The sequence below is a fragment of the Ranitomeya imitator genome, chromosome 4 (assembly GCF_032444005.1).
Source record: "Ranitomeya imitator isolate aRanImi1 chromosome 4, aRanImi1.pri, whole genome shotgun sequence".
In the NCBI taxonomy this organism is placed as follows: Eukaryota; Metazoa; Chordata; class Amphibia; order Anura; family Dendrobatidae; genus Ranitomeya; species Ranitomeya imitator.
The window spans coordinates 330,404,803-330,423,349 of record NC_091285.1 but is presented as its reverse complement, the minus strand read 5'-3'; the positions used below and the strand labels follow the sequence as shown (position 1 = coordinate 330,423,349).

The window sequence follows — 18,547 nt, the reverse complement described above, 5'->3', positions numbered from 1 at the left end:
CCCTTCCTGCGCACCCTGACAACGTCTTGTTCTGGTGCCAACAGCTGCTTTATGCTTGTAAGCAGCGCATGGCAGGGACGTCATGCACTGCTCACTAGCAGAGCACAGCTACTAGAATACTCCCCACTCCCCACGCTGGAACTATGTGCGTGGAGAGCTGTGAGTTGTTTGCAGGATGCGTTTTTGCCCCATAGATTAACATTAGCGACGCATTGCGACGCATTGACACACGTTGCAACCGTCGTGCGACGGTTGCGCCGTGTTGTGGCGGACCGCAGGGAGCAAAAAACGTTACATGTAACGTTTTTTGCTGCAGACGGTCCACTTTTTCCGATTGCGCATGCGTGGCCGGAACTCCGCCCGCACCTCACAATGGGGCAGTGGATGCGCAGGAAAAATGCATCCGCTGCCTCCGTTGTGCGGCGCATTCACGGCTAGCGTCGGAACCTCGTCCTGACGCACTGCGACGGGCCGAATCCGACGCTAGTGTGAAAGAAGCCTTATACTACAGTTTATATGGTAATTTAGTGACAAAAAAAAAAAAAGTATAATTAGTGGAGAGAGGTTGAACTTGATGGACCTAGGTCTTTTTTTTTTTAAACTATGTAAATACGATTTAATAGCCCAAGCTTTCGTTTTCTGGGTTACCAATGTTTTAGGTATTTTTTATTCTTCTAGGTTTAGTAGGAGTAAAGTATTGATTTTATGTAAAAATTATATAGCTCTTTATTGTACATTATCAAACTTTCACTAACACATTGTATTACGATGATTTTCCCATTTTATTTTCATAATATGCCTAGTCTCAAACTACAGGGTGGCTATAGCAACAGTTTGAGTCGGCGTGGGAGGCGTTTTGTTTTTTTTCATTATAGGTATTTTGGTAAATATATTTTATTTTACATTTTTTAACATAACACATCTCCCATAAGGTTATATCAGCCCTCTGAGGGACTATCATCCTTTATATTTTTTTATTTTGTAGTCTTCCACTGTAACTAGGGGTATTTGCAGGATACTGCACAAACAAGAAGAAAAGAAATGGCGCACTCACCCGGTCTTTCTTGTTGAAATTCCTTTAATCCATCTTGGATAATATCAACATCTCAATAAAGTGCATGGTAAGGTGTGCAGGAGACAGGGTAGTGAGCATGCTAACAAGCCTGATGGATGACAGCCGTTTCGTGCTGTTACTGTGCTTCTAGGGGTCCACGGGACAGTTTTATAGAGCTGGTCGTTACGGATGCGGCGATACCAAATGTGTGTATTTTTATTGTTTTTATTTACATAAATAAATGTATTTATTGGAAAAATTTATTTTTTTCTTTATTTAGGGATTTAAAAAAAATATATGCCGTATATACTCGAGTATAAGCCGACCCGAGTATAAGGACCCCCCTAATTTTGCCACAAAAAACTGGGAAAACTTATTGACTCGAGTATAAGCCTAGGGTAGGAAATGCAGCAGCTACCGGTGAATTTCAAAAATAAAAATAGATGCTCTGCACCGTTCATTATGGCCCCATAGATGCTCCATAGAAAGCTGTGCCATATAGAATGCTCTGCACCGTTCATTATTGCCCCATAGATGTTCCACATAAAGCTGTGTCATATATAATGCTCTGCACCGTTCATTATGGCCCCATAGATGCTCCATATAAAACTGTGCCATATAGAATGCTCTGCACCGTTCATTATGGCCCCATAGATGCTCCATAGAAAGCTGTGCCACATATAATGCTCTGCACCGTTCATTATGGCCCCATAGATGCTCCATAGAAAGCTGTGCCATATGGAATGCTCTGCACCGTTCATTATGGCCCCATAGATGCTCCATAGAAAGCTGTGCCACATATAATGCTCTGCACCATTCATTATGGCCCCATAGATGCTCCATATAAAACTGCGCCATATGGAATGCTCTGCACCATTCATTATGGCCCCATAGATGCTCCACATAAAGCTGTGCCCCATATAGAATGCTCTGCACCGTTCATTATTGCCCCATAGATGCTCCATAGAAAGCTGTGCCATATACAGTGGGGCAAAAAAGTATTTAGTCACTCAGCAATAGTGCAAGTTCCGCCACTTAAAAAGATGAGGCGTCTGTAATTTACATCATAGGTAGACCTCAACTATGGGAGACAAACTGAGAAAAAAAAAAATCCCGAAAATCACATTGTCTGTTTTTTTATCATGTTTTTTGCATATTATGGTGGAAAATAGGTATTTGGTCAGAAACAAACAATCAAGATTTCTGGCTCTCACAGACCTGTAACTTCTTTAAGAGTCTCCTCTTTCCTCCACTCATTACCTGTAGTAATGGCACCTGTTTAAACTTGTTATCAGTATAAAAAGACACCTGTGCACACCCTCAAACAGTCTGACTCCAAACTCCACTATGGTGAAGACCAAAGAGCTGTCAAAGGACACCAGAAACAAAATTGTAGCCCTGCACCAGGCTGGGAAGACTGAATCTGCAATAGCCAACCAGCTTGGAGTGAAGAAATCAACAGTGGGAGCAATAATTAGAAAATGGAAGACATACAAGACCACTGATAATCTCCCTCGATCTGGGGCTCCACGCAAAATCCCACCCCGTGGGGTCAGAATGATCACAAGAACGGTGAGCAAAAATCCCAGAACCACGCGGGGGGACCTAGTGAATGAACTGCAGAGAGCTGGGACCAATGTAACAAGGCCTACCATAAGTAACATACTACGCCACCATGGACTCAGATCCTGCAGTGCCAGACGTGTCCCACTGCTTAAGCCAGTACATGTCCGGGCCCGTCTGAAGTTTGCTAGAGAGCATTTGGATGATCCAGAGGAGTTTTGGGAGAATATCCTATGGTCTGATGAAACCAAACTGGAACTGTTTGGTAGAAACACAACTTGTCGTGCTTGGAGGAAAAAGAATACTGAGTTGCATCCATCAAACACCATAACTACTGTAAAGCATGGTGGTGGAAACATCATGCTTTGGGGCTGTTTCTCTGCAAAGGGGCCAGGACGACTGATCCGGGTACATGAAAGAATGAATGGGGCCATGTATCGTGAGATTTTGAGTGCAAACCTCCTTCCATCAGCAAGGGCATTGAAGGTGAAACGTGGCTGGGTCTTTCAACATGACAATGATCCAAAGCACACCGCCAGGGCAACGAAGGAGTGGCTTCGTAAGAAGCATTTCAAGGTCCTGGAGTGGCCTAGCCAGTCTCCAGATCTCAACCCGATAGAAAACCTTTGGAGGGAGTTGAAAGTCCGTGTTGCCAAGCGAAAAGCCAAAAACATCACTGCTCTAGAGGAGATCTGCATGGAGGAATGGGCCAACATACCAACAACAGTGTGTGGCAACCTTGTGAAGACTTACAGAAAACGTTTGACCTCTGTCATTGCCAACAAAGGATATATTACAAAGTATTGAGATGAAATTTTGTTTCTGACCAAATACTTATTTTCCACCATAATATGCAAATAAAATGTTAAAAAAACAGACAATGTGATTTTCTGGATTTTTTTTTCTCAGTTTGTCTCCCATAGTTGAGGTCTACCTATGATGTAAATTACAGACGCCTCTCATCTTTTTAAGTGGTGGAACTTGCACTATTGCTTACTGACTAAATACTTTTTTGCCCCACTGTATATTGCTCTGCACCGTTGATTATTGCCCCATAGATGCTCCATATAAAACTGTCCAATATATAATGCTGCTGCTGCTGCTGCAATAAAAAAAAACAAAAACACATACTCCCCTCTCTTGCTCAGGACGCCGTCGCTTTCAATATTTACCTGCTCCTCGTGCGTCTCCATCTCCAGCACTGACGCTCAGCAGAGGGCGCGCACTGACTATGTCACCGCGCCCTCTGACCTGAGCGTCACAGCCAGAGGACGCTGGAGACGGAGCCGCACCGGAGCGAGGAGCAGGTACATATCGCGCAGAGCTCCCCTCCCCGTATACTTACCTGCTCCGGCGCGGTCCCTGCAGTCCCGGCGCTGCATCTTCTTCCTGTATTGAGCGGTCACAGTTACCGCTCATTTTCAGTCATGAATATGCGGCTCCGCCTCTATGGGAGGTGGAGCCGCATATTCATGACTAATGAGCGGTACCATGTGACCGCTCAATACAGGAAGAAGATGCAGCGCCGGGAGAAGCCGGGACTGCAGGGAACGCGCCGCAGCAGGTAAGTATAGCTAGACAGCCCCCGTTCCCCCTCCACTGCCGACCATGGGTATGACTCGAGTATAAGCCGAGAGGGGGACTTTCAGCCCAAAAAAATGGGCTGAAAATCTCGGCTTATACTCGAGTATATATGGTATATATATTTTTACACTGTAATTTTTTTTTTGTTTTACTTTTTTTACATTGTCCCAGTATGGTACATTACTATTTCACAACAGATCGCTGATCTGACACTCAGCACTGCAGAGCATCAGATCAGCGATCTGACAGGCAGGCAAGGAGGCATGCTCCCAAGCCACCTCCCTGCAGGACCTGGAAGGACCCCACGGCCATCTTGGTTCCGGGCTCTCCATGGAGACCATCAGGTCAACACAATCGCATCCCTCCCTGCGTGATGCTTCTCTATGCCACTACTGACAGCAGCATCAGAGGGGTTAAATGCCCATGATCAGTGCTAGCATCGATTGTGGGCGTTGCTGCGGGGTGTCAGCTGTCACACCTAACACCCACAGGCGATCGCCGCGGCGCCTTACTAGTACTGCTCTTTGCGCAAATGCACCTCCCGCAAAGCACTACTATTACAGTGCATGTCACAAAGGGGTTAATACATATCTTTTTCGCTTCGAAAGAGGTCACATAAAATGGGGAAAAAAAACGCTTCATGAAAAACACCGTCAGCGTATTCCTGATGTGTCTTGCAGGAAAAACTTGGCAGGTACAACATTAAAAGATGTTGCGTGCACACATCCTTAGATGAAACACTGGCTAAATCCATAATTTCAGTGTAAATTGCATTGTGTACATCTATGTCATTGCTGTCATTTTTTGTTATATTTGATTTGAAGGAGTTTTCTACAAGGTCTATATTATAGCACATTCCTTCCCACAGGTCATCTATATAAATAGACTGGGGTCCAACACAAGGCACCCCTACCAATTAGCGATAGGGGTGTAAATGGTATATGGAGCAGCACAGAAGCGTGGTACACCGGTTACTGGCAGCTGGGTACTGAGCCCAGCTCTTATTCGTTTCAACAGCAGTTGATCTGCAGAACACAGCAGCCAATAAACAGTGTGCAGGGCTGCGGTGTACTGCTCTGTACACTGCTCACATCAGACCTCTGTAATTACAGTATTGATACCCAGCATCCTCAATCTGATGTTCATGAACTATCGTAATAGGTCCATTTTGTGTTCACTGGAGCACCCTCCATCCGTTCTGAAAGTTCCCCTGACCACTACTCACAGTGAGTAAACCTGGATATACACATAAAATTATGATTGGCTGATCAATTGTATATTGAATTATTTCCATGAATTATCCCACTAACAAAACGCCAGATATATTATATGAAAACGTAATGTTCATGCACAAAGTCATAAATAATCGGCCAATATAGATTTTTTGTTTTAGCAGACAACAGCAAAAACGCTTAACATGACATATCATCTTTTGGCAGACAGTAAATAGCCTGCCAGGGCAAATCATCATTCATGTACAATACAAAAAAACAACATTGTCCAAAAAAAAAAATGTTTTTAAATATTCGCTTTTTAGAGAACATTCATCTTATGTGTATGGTGAGCTTAATTCCCTTCTCTTTTACTGTAGAGTTACATGACTCAACTATGAATAGAGCTGTGAAAATAGATCCAACATCAATGGCCAAAGGTTTATTTTTCTTTCAGGTAAACGACAGACCGTCATTTTTAACTTTAACCCCTTAGTGATGGGGCCAAATTTTTTAAATTTGACCAATGTCCCTTTAGGTGGTAAGAGCTCTGGAACGCTTCACCATATCCCAGTGATTCTTGTTTTTTCATGGCACATTATAATTTATGATAATGGTAAATTTAGGTCGATATGTTTTGTGTTTTTTTTTTTTTTACAAATAGAATTTTGCCTAAAATGTTAAAAAAAATTTTTTCCCTCGTGTCTGCTTTATATCAGCACCATTTGTAAAATGTTATTTTATTTTGTTAGCTGATTTAGGAGGTTTGTAGCAGCAATTTTTCATTTCTTCAAGGAAATTTACAAAACTTACTTTTTTAGGGACCTATTCAGGATTGAAGTGACTTTGGGGGTCCTATACATTGGGAAATCTTCAAAAGCCATACCACTTTAAAAAAAACAGCACCCCCTGACATTGAAAACTGCTGTTAGTTTATTTACCTTTTAGGTGGTTTTCAGGAATTAATGCAAAGTGACATGACAGGAACGAAAAAGTGTACTTTTACCACCTAAATGACGCTAACTTCTGAGCAGGTTACTATAGCCGGAAGACTCTAATGCCGCTATTTGGCTGTAAATTGCAGTACCAAATATCAGGACCACACGATTATGAACTCAGGGGGCTGACGGGGATAAATAGAAAGCCCCCACACTCTCTTAACCATTTATATGATGTAGTCACTATTGACAGCAGCATCTAAGGGGTTAAACAGATATGGTCAGTGCCAACACTGATCGTGGCCTATGCAGCAAGTTGTCAGCTATAGTGGACAGCCGACAGATGCTGGATTGTCACCTGTATGGGGAAGCTAGTCTCATATCTCAGGTCAGTAAAAAGATGTATTGGCGGTCAGTAAGGGGTTAAGCCTACAGTTAGAAAGAAAAGCTGAATACAAGGAATAGAAGAGATCATCAATGCATGACTGGTGAGGCGCCCACCCACCTGTTCCACTAGTGATTAGCCACGCTTGCTCCACTGCACCTTCTCTGCAGTAGTAACAGCATCATTCATGTGGTCACCTGGTGCCCGCTCACATGGACGAGATACAGAACTACAGAAGGAAGGTGGCCGAGCTATAGCACTACAGAAGGAAGGAAGGTGGCCGACCTACAGCACTACAGAAGATGGCCGAGCTACAGCACTACAGAAGGAAGGAAGGTGGCCGACCTACAGCACTACAGAAGGTGGCCGACCTACAGCACTACAGAAGGTGGCCGACCTACAGCACTACAGAAGGAAGGAAGGTGGCCTAGCTACAGCACTACAGAAGGAAGGTGGCCGAGTAATAGCACTACAGAAGGAAGGTGGCCGAGCTACAGCACTACAGAAGGAAGGTGGCCGAGCTACAGCACTACAGAAGGAAGGTGGCCGAGCTACAGCACTACAGAAGGAAGGTGGCCGAGCTACAGCACTACAGAAGGAAGGTGGCCGAGTAACAGCCCTAAAGAAGGAAGATCGCAGAGCTTCAGACCCATTGTGTGGCTGATCAGTGTCTTTATGGATAGGCCACTATTGAAAATCATGGAAAATCTCTCAAGTGATCTTCACTTTAGTAGAACATGACTTAGCCATGAAGAAAGCAATGCTCTTCTTCACCGGAGCAGGCATCTACTCTTCACACCTCTGACATAAATATCACACTAATTTATACATCTCTTTGCCAATATCAAAATAGTTTGTGTTTGGACATCCAAGATAAAATCTGCCCAGCTCTGTATTGTATCATCACTTCCCACTGAAACCACAGAATTATAGGATAAAATGACACCGACTCCATTCCCCATGGTAACGCCAATGTACCAGGTGCTCGGCAAATAAACAGCTCCCCCAGGCTGGAAAATCTGATACCTGTACTATGGCGGACGAGATGAACCGCCTCACCTATACTTACATTAAATCCAGCTCCACCCTAATAAAAGCTATGGAGTCATCGCCAGGTTTAACCATTAAATGGGCTGCACCTGATCTGCAGCATAGAAAGTTATGCAGATGACAAGAAAATATTACAGTATTCAATGGCTGATTAGCTGGGAAGCATACATTAATTATAATCACAAGTAAATGCAAATCTGTGTGGGACATTGATTGTGCCAGAAAGTGCACTTATGAGAAAAATCAATGGCAGCACAATGAAATCTGAGTAATGGATATTATCTAGTAGGGCCAGGAGGAGCATGTTAACCCTTCATTCTCAGATAGGGATATTATCTAACTGTGCCAGAAGGTACCTGCTAATATCAATAACATGGAATTGAAGGGTTAACAGGCACCTTCCAGCACAGCTAGATAGTATCCATGGCGGAGAATGAAGGGTTAACAGGCAAGACCAGGCCTTGCTAAATAATATCCAAAACAGGGAATTGAAGGGTCCTCTAGCAGGAGGTGTGTTAACCCTTCATTCTCAGCTCTAGCCAGGCGTGTTAACCCCTTCATTCTCAGCTATGGCCATTATCTAGCAGCCAGGTGTGTTAACCCCTCGTTCCCAGCCATAGCCATCCTCTAGAAGCCAGGTGGTGTGTTAACCCCATGTTCCCAGCCATGGCCATCCTCCAGCAGCCAGGTGGTGTGTTAACCCCATGTTCCCAGCCATGGCCATCCTCTAGCAGCCAGGTGGTGTGTTAACCCCTCGCTCCCAGCCATGGCCATCCTCCAGCAGCCAGGTGGTGTGTTAACCCCTCGCTCCCAGCCATGGCCATCCTCTAGCAGCCAGGTGGTGTGTTAACCCCATGTTCCCAGCCATGGCCATCCTCTAGCAGCCAGGTGGTGTGTTAACCCCATGTTCCCAGCCATGGCCATCCTCTAGCAGCCAGGTGGTGTGTTAACCCCTCGCTCCCAGCCATGGCCATCCTCTAGCAGCCAGGTGGTGTGTTAACCCCATGTTCCCAGCCATGGCCATCCTCTAGCAGCCAGGTGGTGTGTTAACCCCATGTTCCCAGCCATGGCCATCCTCTAGCAGCCAGGTGGTGTGTTAACCCCTCGCTCCCAGCCATGGCCATCCTCTAGCAGCCAGGTGGTGTGTTAACCCCATGTTCCCAGCCATGGCCATCCTCTAGCAGCCAGGTGGTGTGTTAACCCCTCGCTCCCAGCCATGGCCATCCTCTAGCAGCCAGGTGGTGTGTTAACCCCATGTTCCCAGCCATAGCCAACCTCTAGCAGCCAGGTGGTGTGTTAACCCCTCGCTCCCAGCCATGGCCATCCTCCGGCAGCCAGGTGGTGTGTTAACCCCTCGCTCCCAGCCATGGCCATCCTCCGGCAGCCAGGTGGTGTGTTAACCCCTCGCTCCCAGCCATGGCCCTCCTCCGGCAGCCAGGTGGTGTTAACCCCTCGCTCCCAGCCATGGCCATCCTCCGGCAGCCAGGTGGTGTGTTAACCCCTCGCTCCCAGCCATGGCCCTCCTCCGGCAGCCAGGTGGTGTGTTAACCCCTCGCTCCCAGCCATGGCCCTCCTCCGGCAGCCAGGTGGTGTTAACCCCTCGCTCCCAGCCATGGCCATCCTCCAGCAGCCAGGTGGTGTGTTAACCCCTCGCTCCCAGCCATGGCCATCCTCCGGCAGCCAGGTGGTGTGTTAACCCCTCGCTCCCCGGCAGCACTCACCACACAGTGCCGTAGGCTCCGGAGCCCACAGGCAGCAGGTCCCGGTAGCGCTCCTTCACCTCCCACGCCGTCTTGTTCACCTCCTGGCTGTAGAAGCCTTTCTTGGGCAGCGGTGAGGACATGGCTGCAGCAGTGTGAGGTGTCAGCGAGTTGTCGGCGGCTCAGTGTCGGCTCCGGTCTCCTGACAGAGCGCTCGTCATGCAGCATACATACACCATGAATGCTGGCCGCCCCCTCCTCAGTGTGCTCCTTTCCTCCCACTCTCGGCGCCTCCTTCTCGTCACTTTTTCTTGGCTTCTCCGCCCGCAGCCGCCCCGTGCTGTCCTGTGCGGGAAGTGCGCTGTCCTGTGCACTGCGCAGAGCTTTGTTGTCCCCGGTCACATGACCCGAGCACAGCCGCGCGCTCCCGGCACTAGTCTCTGCACTGAGGGGCATTAACCCTCGCTTTGCCGTTCTGCCCCAGGACCCCTGTGGGGGCACACGAGTGAACTAGTTTTGCTGGGGTGCAATAACTTCGTGTTGCAGTAGTCTACGTAATCCGTCGGCCTGCAGAGGGCGCTGTCTACAGTATCATGGTAACCGTCCATATGGGGCTCACCATGGGCGCTATACATGGCCTGGTTACCCCACTGTGCCCTACTGATGCCAGCACTGGACTGGTAATGGGAGCTGCTCTCAGCTTCCCCAAACTCCTGTATGAACTACACATAGCAGCCATATCTCAGGTCCCTGTGCCCCCTACACAGTAAGGCTGGGGCGACATGGCGACACGGTCACTAGGTGCAGCTGCAACTTGCAAAAACGCCGACCCAGTTCTATTTTTTCGACTTGCTTGCCGTGACACTTTGGTGGTAGAAAGGAGCCCCCTTCATTTGTATCTGTGATGTAGCAGCTACTCATGGTGGTCTCTGGCCGTGAGGCCCGTGTTGTGGAAAGTCGCCGTGTAGTCCCACCCTAAGGCCGGGGTCACACTTGTGAGTGCAATGCAAGAAACTTGCACGAGTCTCTCGCATCAATACCCGGCACTGCCGCCATCACTCGGGACCGGAGCGTGCGGCTGCATAGAAATACCCCTGCCTAAATGTCAAACACCACAGCTAGGCCCTTCACGGTCCACCTGAGGTAAATTTCTGTTTCCTATCCCACCCCGGGCCTCAATGTACACTCCCAGACCACATACAGGTGCTTCTCACAAAATTAGAATATCATCAAAAAGTTAATTTCAGTTCTTCCCTCCCGTCATCGCAGGTTCAACTGTATCGACATCTAGCCATAACGCTCCCTCTCCCATCATCCCCCTTTCAGCGTCTGACGTCACCGACACTGACAGGGGGTTGCAATGACGTCACTACTTTATTGAGGATTGACTGGTGCGTTATACTATATGGAGGCTATCTAGGGGGTCATCATACAGTTTGGAGATTAGTGTTAGAGCTATCAAACAGTTTGGGGGATATTAAAGGGAAACGGTCACCCCCAAAATCGATGGTGAGGTAAGCTCACCGTCATCAGGGGCTTATCTACAGCATTCTGTAATGCTGTAGATAAGTCCCCGATATAACCTGAAAGAGGAGAAAAAGAGGTTATATTATACTCACCCAGGGGCGGTCCCACTGCGGTCCGGTCAAATGAGTCTCAGGTCCGCTGCGGCGCCTTCTATCTTCATTCCATGACGTCCTCTTCAGGTCTTCATGCCACGGCTCCGGCGCAGGCGGACTTTGCCATGTTGAGGGCAGAGCAAAGTACTGCAGTGCGCAGGCGCCGGGCCTCTCTGACCTTTCCGGTGCCTGCACACTGCAGTACTTTGCTCTGCCCTCAACAGGGCAGACAAAGTACGCCTGCGCCGGAGCCGCGGCATGAAGATCAGAAGAGGACGTCATGGAGTGAATATGGGAGGCACTGTTCCGGACCTGAGACACCCTTTGGAGCAGGACCGCCCCTGGGTGAGTATAATCTAACCTCTTTTTCTCCTCTTTCAGGTAACATCGGCGGGCTTATCTACAGCATTACAGAATGCTGTAGATAAGCCCCTGTTGACGGTGAGATTACCTCGCCATCGATTTTGGGGGTGACAGGTTCCCTTTAAGGAGTCAGTATATATATATATATATACTAGCTATTGAACCCGTTCTACGCCCGGGTGGCGAGCATTTATATTGGTATATGGTCTCCATCCTGGTATGTGCTGCTCCATCCTGCGCCCCCATCCTGTCATGTGCTGCTCCCATCCTGCGCCCCCGTTCTGTCATGTGCTGCTCCCATCCTGCGCCTCCATTCTGTCATTTGCTGCTCCCATCCTGTCATTTGCTGCTCCCATCCTGCGCCCGTTCTGTCATTTGCTGCTCCCATCCTGCGTCCCCGTTCTGTCATTTGCTGCTGCCATCCTGCGCCCGTTCTGTCATGTGCTGCTGCCATCCTGCGCCCGTTCTGTCATGTGCTGCTGCCATCCTGCGCCCGTTCTGTCATGTGCTGCTGCCATCCTGCGCCCGTTCTGTCATGTGCTGCTGCCATCCTGCGCCCGTTCTGTCATGTGCTGCTGCCATCCTGCGCCCGTTCTGTCATGTGCTGCTGCCATCCTGCGCCCGTTCTGTCATGTGCTGCTGCCATCCTGCACCCGTTCTGTCATGTGCTGCTGCCATCCTGCGCCCGTTCTGTCATGTGCTGCTGCCATCCTTCGCCCGTTCTGTCATGTGCTGCTGCCATCCTTCGCCCGTTCTGTCATGTGCTGCGGCCATCCTGCGCCCGTTCTGTCATGTGCTGCTGCCATCCTGCGCCCGTTCTGTCATGTGTTGCGGCCATCCTGCACCCGTTCTGTCATGTGCTGCTGCCATCCTGCGCCCGTTCTGTCATGTGCTGCGGCCATCCTGCGCCCGTTCTGACATGTGCTGCTGCCATCCTGCGCCCGTTCTGTCATGTGCTGCTGCCATCCTGCGCCCGTTCTGTCATGTGCTGCTGCCATCCTGCGCCCGTTCTGTCATGTGCTGCTGCCATCCTGCGCCCGTTCTGTCATGTGCTGCTGCCATCCTGCGCCCGTTCTGTCATGTGCTGCTGCCATCCTGCGCCCGTTCTGTCATGTGCTGCTGCCATCCTGCGCCCGTTCTGTCATGTGCTGCGGCCATCCTGCGCCCGTTCTGTCATGTGCTGCGGCCATCCTGCGCCCTTTCTGTCATGTGCTGCGGCCATCCTGCGCCCGTTCTGTCATGTGCTGCGGCCATCCTGCGCCCGTTCTGTCATGTGCTGCTGCCATCCTGCGCCCGTTCTGTCATGTGCTGCTCCCATCCTGCGCGACCATTGTATTATATGCCCCCCGCTCCAGTGTGTATGCCCCCGAATGCTGCTGCCATATAAAAAAAAAAAAAATACCATACTCACCTATCGTCCGGCTCCACTGCAGGTATGTCTTCAAGAAAATGGCGCCGGAAAGTGGGGACTGCGCAGGCGCCGATTCCGGCAGCAGGAATCGGCGCCTGCGCAGTCCGCGCTTTCCGGCGCCATTTTCTTGAAGACACACCTGCAGTGGAGCCGGAGTGTGTCTTCAAGAAAATGGCGCCGGAAAGCGCGGACTGCGCAGGCGCCGATTCCGGCAGCAGGAATCGGCGCCTGCGCAGTCCGCGCCCTCCGGAGCCGGGAGCAGAGGAGCCGGGAGACGGAGCCGCAAGCAGCGCTGGAACCGGGAAAGGTGAGTATACTTACCCTCCCTCCTGGCGGTCCCTGACTCTCCGGTGGAGATCGCGGTATGCGTTCAGTGCTTACGCATACCGCAATCTCCCGGGAGCGTCGCTCTGTGAGGCCCAGACTGCGCCGGCGCTTGCGCTTGCGCAGTCTATAGAGGCTTCGGACAGAGTGACGCTCCCAGCGTTATATTATAGATATATATGTAGTGAGGGTCTTTAGGCCTTGATCACACATACACGAGATACGGCCGAGTCTCGCAGGTGAAAACTCAGCTCTGGCGCCGACACACCGGAGCGGAGCGTGAGGCTCCATGTATTGCTGTGCGGCTGCACGCTCCGCTCCGGAGTGCTGGCGCCAGAGCTTGGTTTTCACCTGCGAGACTCGGCCGTATCTCGTGTATGTATGATCTCGGCCTTAGACTGTATAAGAGAGCATCATATTATGTAGAGGGGAGCTGTACAGGGGAGAGACTCGGGACATTATTAAATGTTAAGTGGCACTCATTGTTATAGAGGTACTCAGGTTATTGTGACTGTCAAAGAGGCTCACCGAAGGCATTATTACTTTCTAGGGGTGCAAAATGTGGGCATTGTTTTCTAGGGCACTTGCACCCGGCATTACTATATTATAGAGGGGTGCTTTAGAATTTAGAGGGCACAGAGAACCACACAGCAGGTGCAGTAATAGGGACTCATACGGCAGCAGCATTGGGGTACCAGAAGGATGAGGAATTTGTGCAGGTTGGGAATAGTCCCATTGGGGATAGTGCTGAAAATATGATGTGTCTTTGTTGCATTCTCTGCAGCCGAGTCCTGGCTGGAAGAAGTTGTCATGTCGGTCTGGGCCAGATGGAAAAGACAGGAAAAATGAATGATTCCATCAGAAAGAACGTCAGCGGTAAGTCATTATCTGTAACTGTGCTGTGATCTCTTATATGTTCTACTAGCTATTGAACCCGTTCTACGCCCGGGTGGCGAGAATTTATAATGGTATATGGTCTCCATCATGTGCTGCTGCCATCCTGCACCCATTCTGTCATGTGCTGCTGCCATCCTGCGCCCGTTCTGTCATGTGCTGCTGCCATCCTGCGCCCGTTCTGTCATGCGCTGCTGCCATCCTGCGCCCGTTCTGTCATGCGCTGCTGCCATCCTGCGCCCGCTCTGTCATGTGCTGCTCCCATCCTGCGCCCCCGTTCTGTCATGCGCTGCTGCCATCCTGCGCCCGTTCTGTCATGTGCTGCTGCCATCCTGCGCCCGTTATGTCATGCGCTGCTGCCATCCTGCGCCCGTTCTGTCATGTGCTGCGGCCATCCTGCGCCCGTTCTGACATGTGCTGCTGCCATCCTGCGCCCGTTCTGTCATGTGCTGCTGCCATCCTGCGCCCGTTCTGTCATGTGCTGCTGCCATCCTGCGCCCGTTCTGTCATGTGCTGCTGCCATCCTGCGCCCGTTCTGTCATGTGCTGCTGCCATCCTGCGCCCGTTCTGTCATGTGCTGCTGCCATCCTGCGCCCGTTCTGTCATGTGCTGCTGCCATCCTGCGCCCGTTCTGTCATGTGCTGCGGCCATCCTGCGCCCGTTCTGTCATGTGCTGCGGCCATCCTGCGCCCTTTCTGTCATGTGCTGCGGCCATCCTGCGCCCGTTCTGTCATGTGCTGCGGCCATCCTGCGCCCGTTCTGTCATGTGCTGCTGCCATCCTGCGCCCGTTCTGTCATGTGCTGCTCCCATCCTGCGCGACCATTGTATTATATGCCCCCCGCTCCAGTGTGTATGCCCCCGAATGCTGCTGCCATATAAAAAAAAAAAAAATACCATACTCACCTATCGTCCGGCTCCACTGCAGGTATGTCTTCAAGAAAATGGCGCCGGAAAGTGGGGACTGCGCAGGCGCCGATTCCGGCAGCAGGAATCGGCGCCTGCGCAGTCCGCGCTTTCCGGCGCCATTTTCTTGAAGACACACCTGCAGTGGAGCCGGAGTGTGTCTTCAAGAAAATGGCGCCGGAAAGCGCGGACTGCGCAGGCGCCGATTCCGGCAGCAGGAATCGGCGCCTGCGCAGTCCGCGCCCTCCGGAGCCGGGAGCAGAGGAGCCGGGAGACGGAGCCGCAAGCAGCGCTGGAACCGGGAAAGGTGAGTATACTTACCCTCCCTCCTGGCGGTCCCTGACTCTCCGGTGGAGATCGCGGTATGCGTTCAGTGCTTACGCATACCGCAATCTCCCGGGAGCGTCGCTCTGTGAGGCCCAGACTGCGCCGGCGCTTGCGCTTGCGCAGTCTATAGAGGCTTCGGACAGAGTGACGCTCCCAGCGTTATATTATAGATATATATGTAGTGAGGGTCTTTAGGCCTTGATCACACATACACGAGATACGGCCGAGTCTCGCAGGTGAAAACTCAGCTCTGGCGCCGACACACCGGAGCGGAGCGTGAGGCTCCATGTATTGCTGTGCGGCTGCACGCTCCGCTCCGGAGTGCTGGCGCCAGAGCTTGGTTTTCACCTGCGAGACTCGGCCGTATCTCGTGTATGTATGATCTCGGCCTTAGACTGTATAAGAGAGCATCATATTATGTAGAGGGGAGCTGTACAGGGGAGAGACTCGGGACATTATTAAATGTTAAGTGGCACTCATTGTTATAGAGGTACTCAGGTTATTGTGACTGTCAAAGAGGCTCACCGAAGGCATTATTACTTTCTAGGGGTGCAAAATGTGGGCATTGTTTTCTAGGGCACTTGCACCCGGCATTACTATATTATAGAGGGGTGCTTTAGAATTTAGAGGGCACAGAGAACCACACAGCAGGTGCAGTAATAGGGACTCATACGGCAGCAGCATTGGGGTACCAGAAGGATGAGGAATTTGTGCAGGTTGGGAATAGTCCCATTGGGGATAGTGCTGAAAATATGATGTGTCTTTGTTGCATTCTCTGCAGCCGAGTCCTGGCTGGAAGAAGTTGTCATGTCGGTCTGGGCCAGATGGAAAAGACAGGAAAAATGAATGATTCCATCAGAAAGAACGTCAGCGGTAAGTCATTATCTGTAACTGTGCTGTGATCTCTTATATGTTCTACTAGCTATTGAACCCGTTCTACGCCCGGGTGGCGAGAATTTATAATGGTATATGGTCTCCATCATGTGCTGCTGCCATCCTGCACCCATTCTGTCATGTGCTGCTGCCATCCTGCGCCCGTTCTGTCATGTGCTGCTGCCATCCTGCGCCCGTTCTGTCATGCGCTGCTGCCATCCTGCGCCCGTTCTGTCATGCGCTGCTGCCATCCTGCGCCCGCTCTGTCATGTGCTGCTCCCATCCTGCGCCCCCGTTCTGTCATGCGCTGCTGCCATCCTGCGCCCGTTCTGTCATGTGCTGCTGCCATCCTGCGCCCGTTATGTCATGCGCTGCTGCCATCCTGCGCCCGTTATGTCATGTGCTGCTGCCATCCTGCTGCCATCCTGCGCCCTTTCTGTCATGCGCTGCTGCCATCCTGTGCCCGTTCTGTCATGCGCTGCTGCCATCCTGCGCCCGTTCTGTCATGCGCTGCTGCCATCCTGCGCCTGTTCTGTCATGTGCTGCTCCCATCCTGCGCCCCCGTTCTGTCATGCGCTGCTGCCATCCTGCGCCCGTTCTGTCATGTGCTGCTCCCATCCTGCTGCCATCCTGCGCCCGTTATGTCATGCGCTGCTGCCATCCTGCGCCCGTGCTGTCATGTGCTGCTGCCATCCTGCGCCCGTTCTGTCATGTGCTGCTGCCATCCTGCGCCCGTTCTGTCATGTGCTGCTGCCATCCTGCGCCCGTTCTGTCATGTGCTGCTGCCATCCTGCGCCCGTTCTGTCATGTGCTGCTGCCATCCTGCGCCCGTTCTGTCATGTGCTGCTGCCATCCTGCGCCCGTTCTGTCATGTGCTGCTGCCATCCTGCGCCCATTTTGTCATGTGCTGCTGCCATCCTGCGCCACTATTGTATTATATGCCCCCCATAAGACGCTCCAGTGTGTATGCCCCCGTATGCTGCTGCCATATAAAAAAAAAAATACCATACTCACCTATCGTCCGGCTCCACTGCAGGTGTGTCTTCAAGAAAATGGCGCCGGAAAGCGCGGACTGCGCAGGCGCCGATTCCTGCTGCCGGAATCGGCGCCTGCGCAGTCCGCGCTCTCCGGCGACATTTTCTTGAAGACACACCTGCAGTGGAGCCGGAGTGTGTCTTCAAGAAAATGGCACCGGAAAGCGCGGACTGCGCAGGCGCCGATTCCGGCAGCAGGAATCGGCGCCTGCGCAGTCCGCGCTTTCCGGCGCCATTTTCTTGAACACACACTCCGGCTCCCCTGCCTGTGACTGGACTCTGTCACAGCAGAGGAGCCGGGAGACGGAGCCGCACGCAGCGCTGGAACGGAGGACAGGTGAATATACTTACCCTCCCTCCTGGCGCGTCCACGGTCCCTGACTCTCCGGTGGAGATCGCGGTATGCGTTCAGTGCTTACGCATACCGCGATCTCCTGGGAGCGTCACTCTGTGGGGGCCAGACTGCGCCGGCGCTTGCGCCTGCGCAGTCTATAAAGGCTTCGGACAGAGTGACGCTCCCAGCGTTATATTATAGATAGTACTGGTATCTACCACTGACCATATGGCAGTAATATCCATGTTGGTCTTTATATAGAGATTATCTGCAGTAATAGCGCGGTCATCTACTGAGGTTCTCCTCCACTATTAGGGGGCTCCTCCATTATTGTAATCAAGGTTACCTGGTTAGGGGCCCACTCAGAAGCTTTACCCCCTGAACCAGAACCCTAGCTACCCCTCTGCCACCCCCCACACACACGCATGGGACAGAATTCAGAAATTGTAGCGTGACACACACACACGGGACCAAATTCAGAAAGCATAATGTGACCCCTCCACACATGGGTCCGAATTCAGAAATTATAGTGTTGCCACCTCACCCCCACACACACACAAGGGACAAAATTCAGAAATTATAGTGTGACCACACACACACGGGACCAAATTCACAAATTATAGTGTGACCCCCCCACCCCCCACACACACACACACACACACACACACACATGGAACCAAATTCAGAAATTATAGTGTAAACACACACACACACACACACACGGGACAGAATCCAGAAATTATAGTGTGACATCCCCCCACGCACACACATCTATTGATAATGTGTGCAAAACTGTAAAGCGCTGCAGAATATGTTAGTGCTATATAGAAATAAAGATTATTATTATTATCGCCAGCAATCTGTCCCCAATGCTCCCCTCTTGGGTACAGAAGATTCGCTGAAGTCTATGAGAGCAGACGTGTACAGTTGTGTCCTTCTGTTTCAAAGTAATCTATATTGAGGGGTTTCTTACAATAAA

General features: G+C 50.8%; 1 protein-coding gene across 1 annotated transcript in view; it reads right to left on the bottom strand.

Moving 5' to 3' along the window:
• Positions 1–9,887, bottom strand: part of MAPK12 (mitogen-activated protein kinase 12) — a 222,175-nt gene extending 212,288 nt beyond the window's left edge. Inside the window, exon 1 of the mRNA XM_069764928.1 lies at positions 9,507–9,887. Coding sequence (XP_069621029.1) covers positions 9,507–9,628 — 122 coding nt within the window. The 5' untranslated portion in view covers positions 9,629–9,887. The remainder of the gene's footprint in view (positions 1–9,506) is intronic.
• Between the last annotated feature and the right edge of the window lie 8,660 nt (positions 9,888–18,547).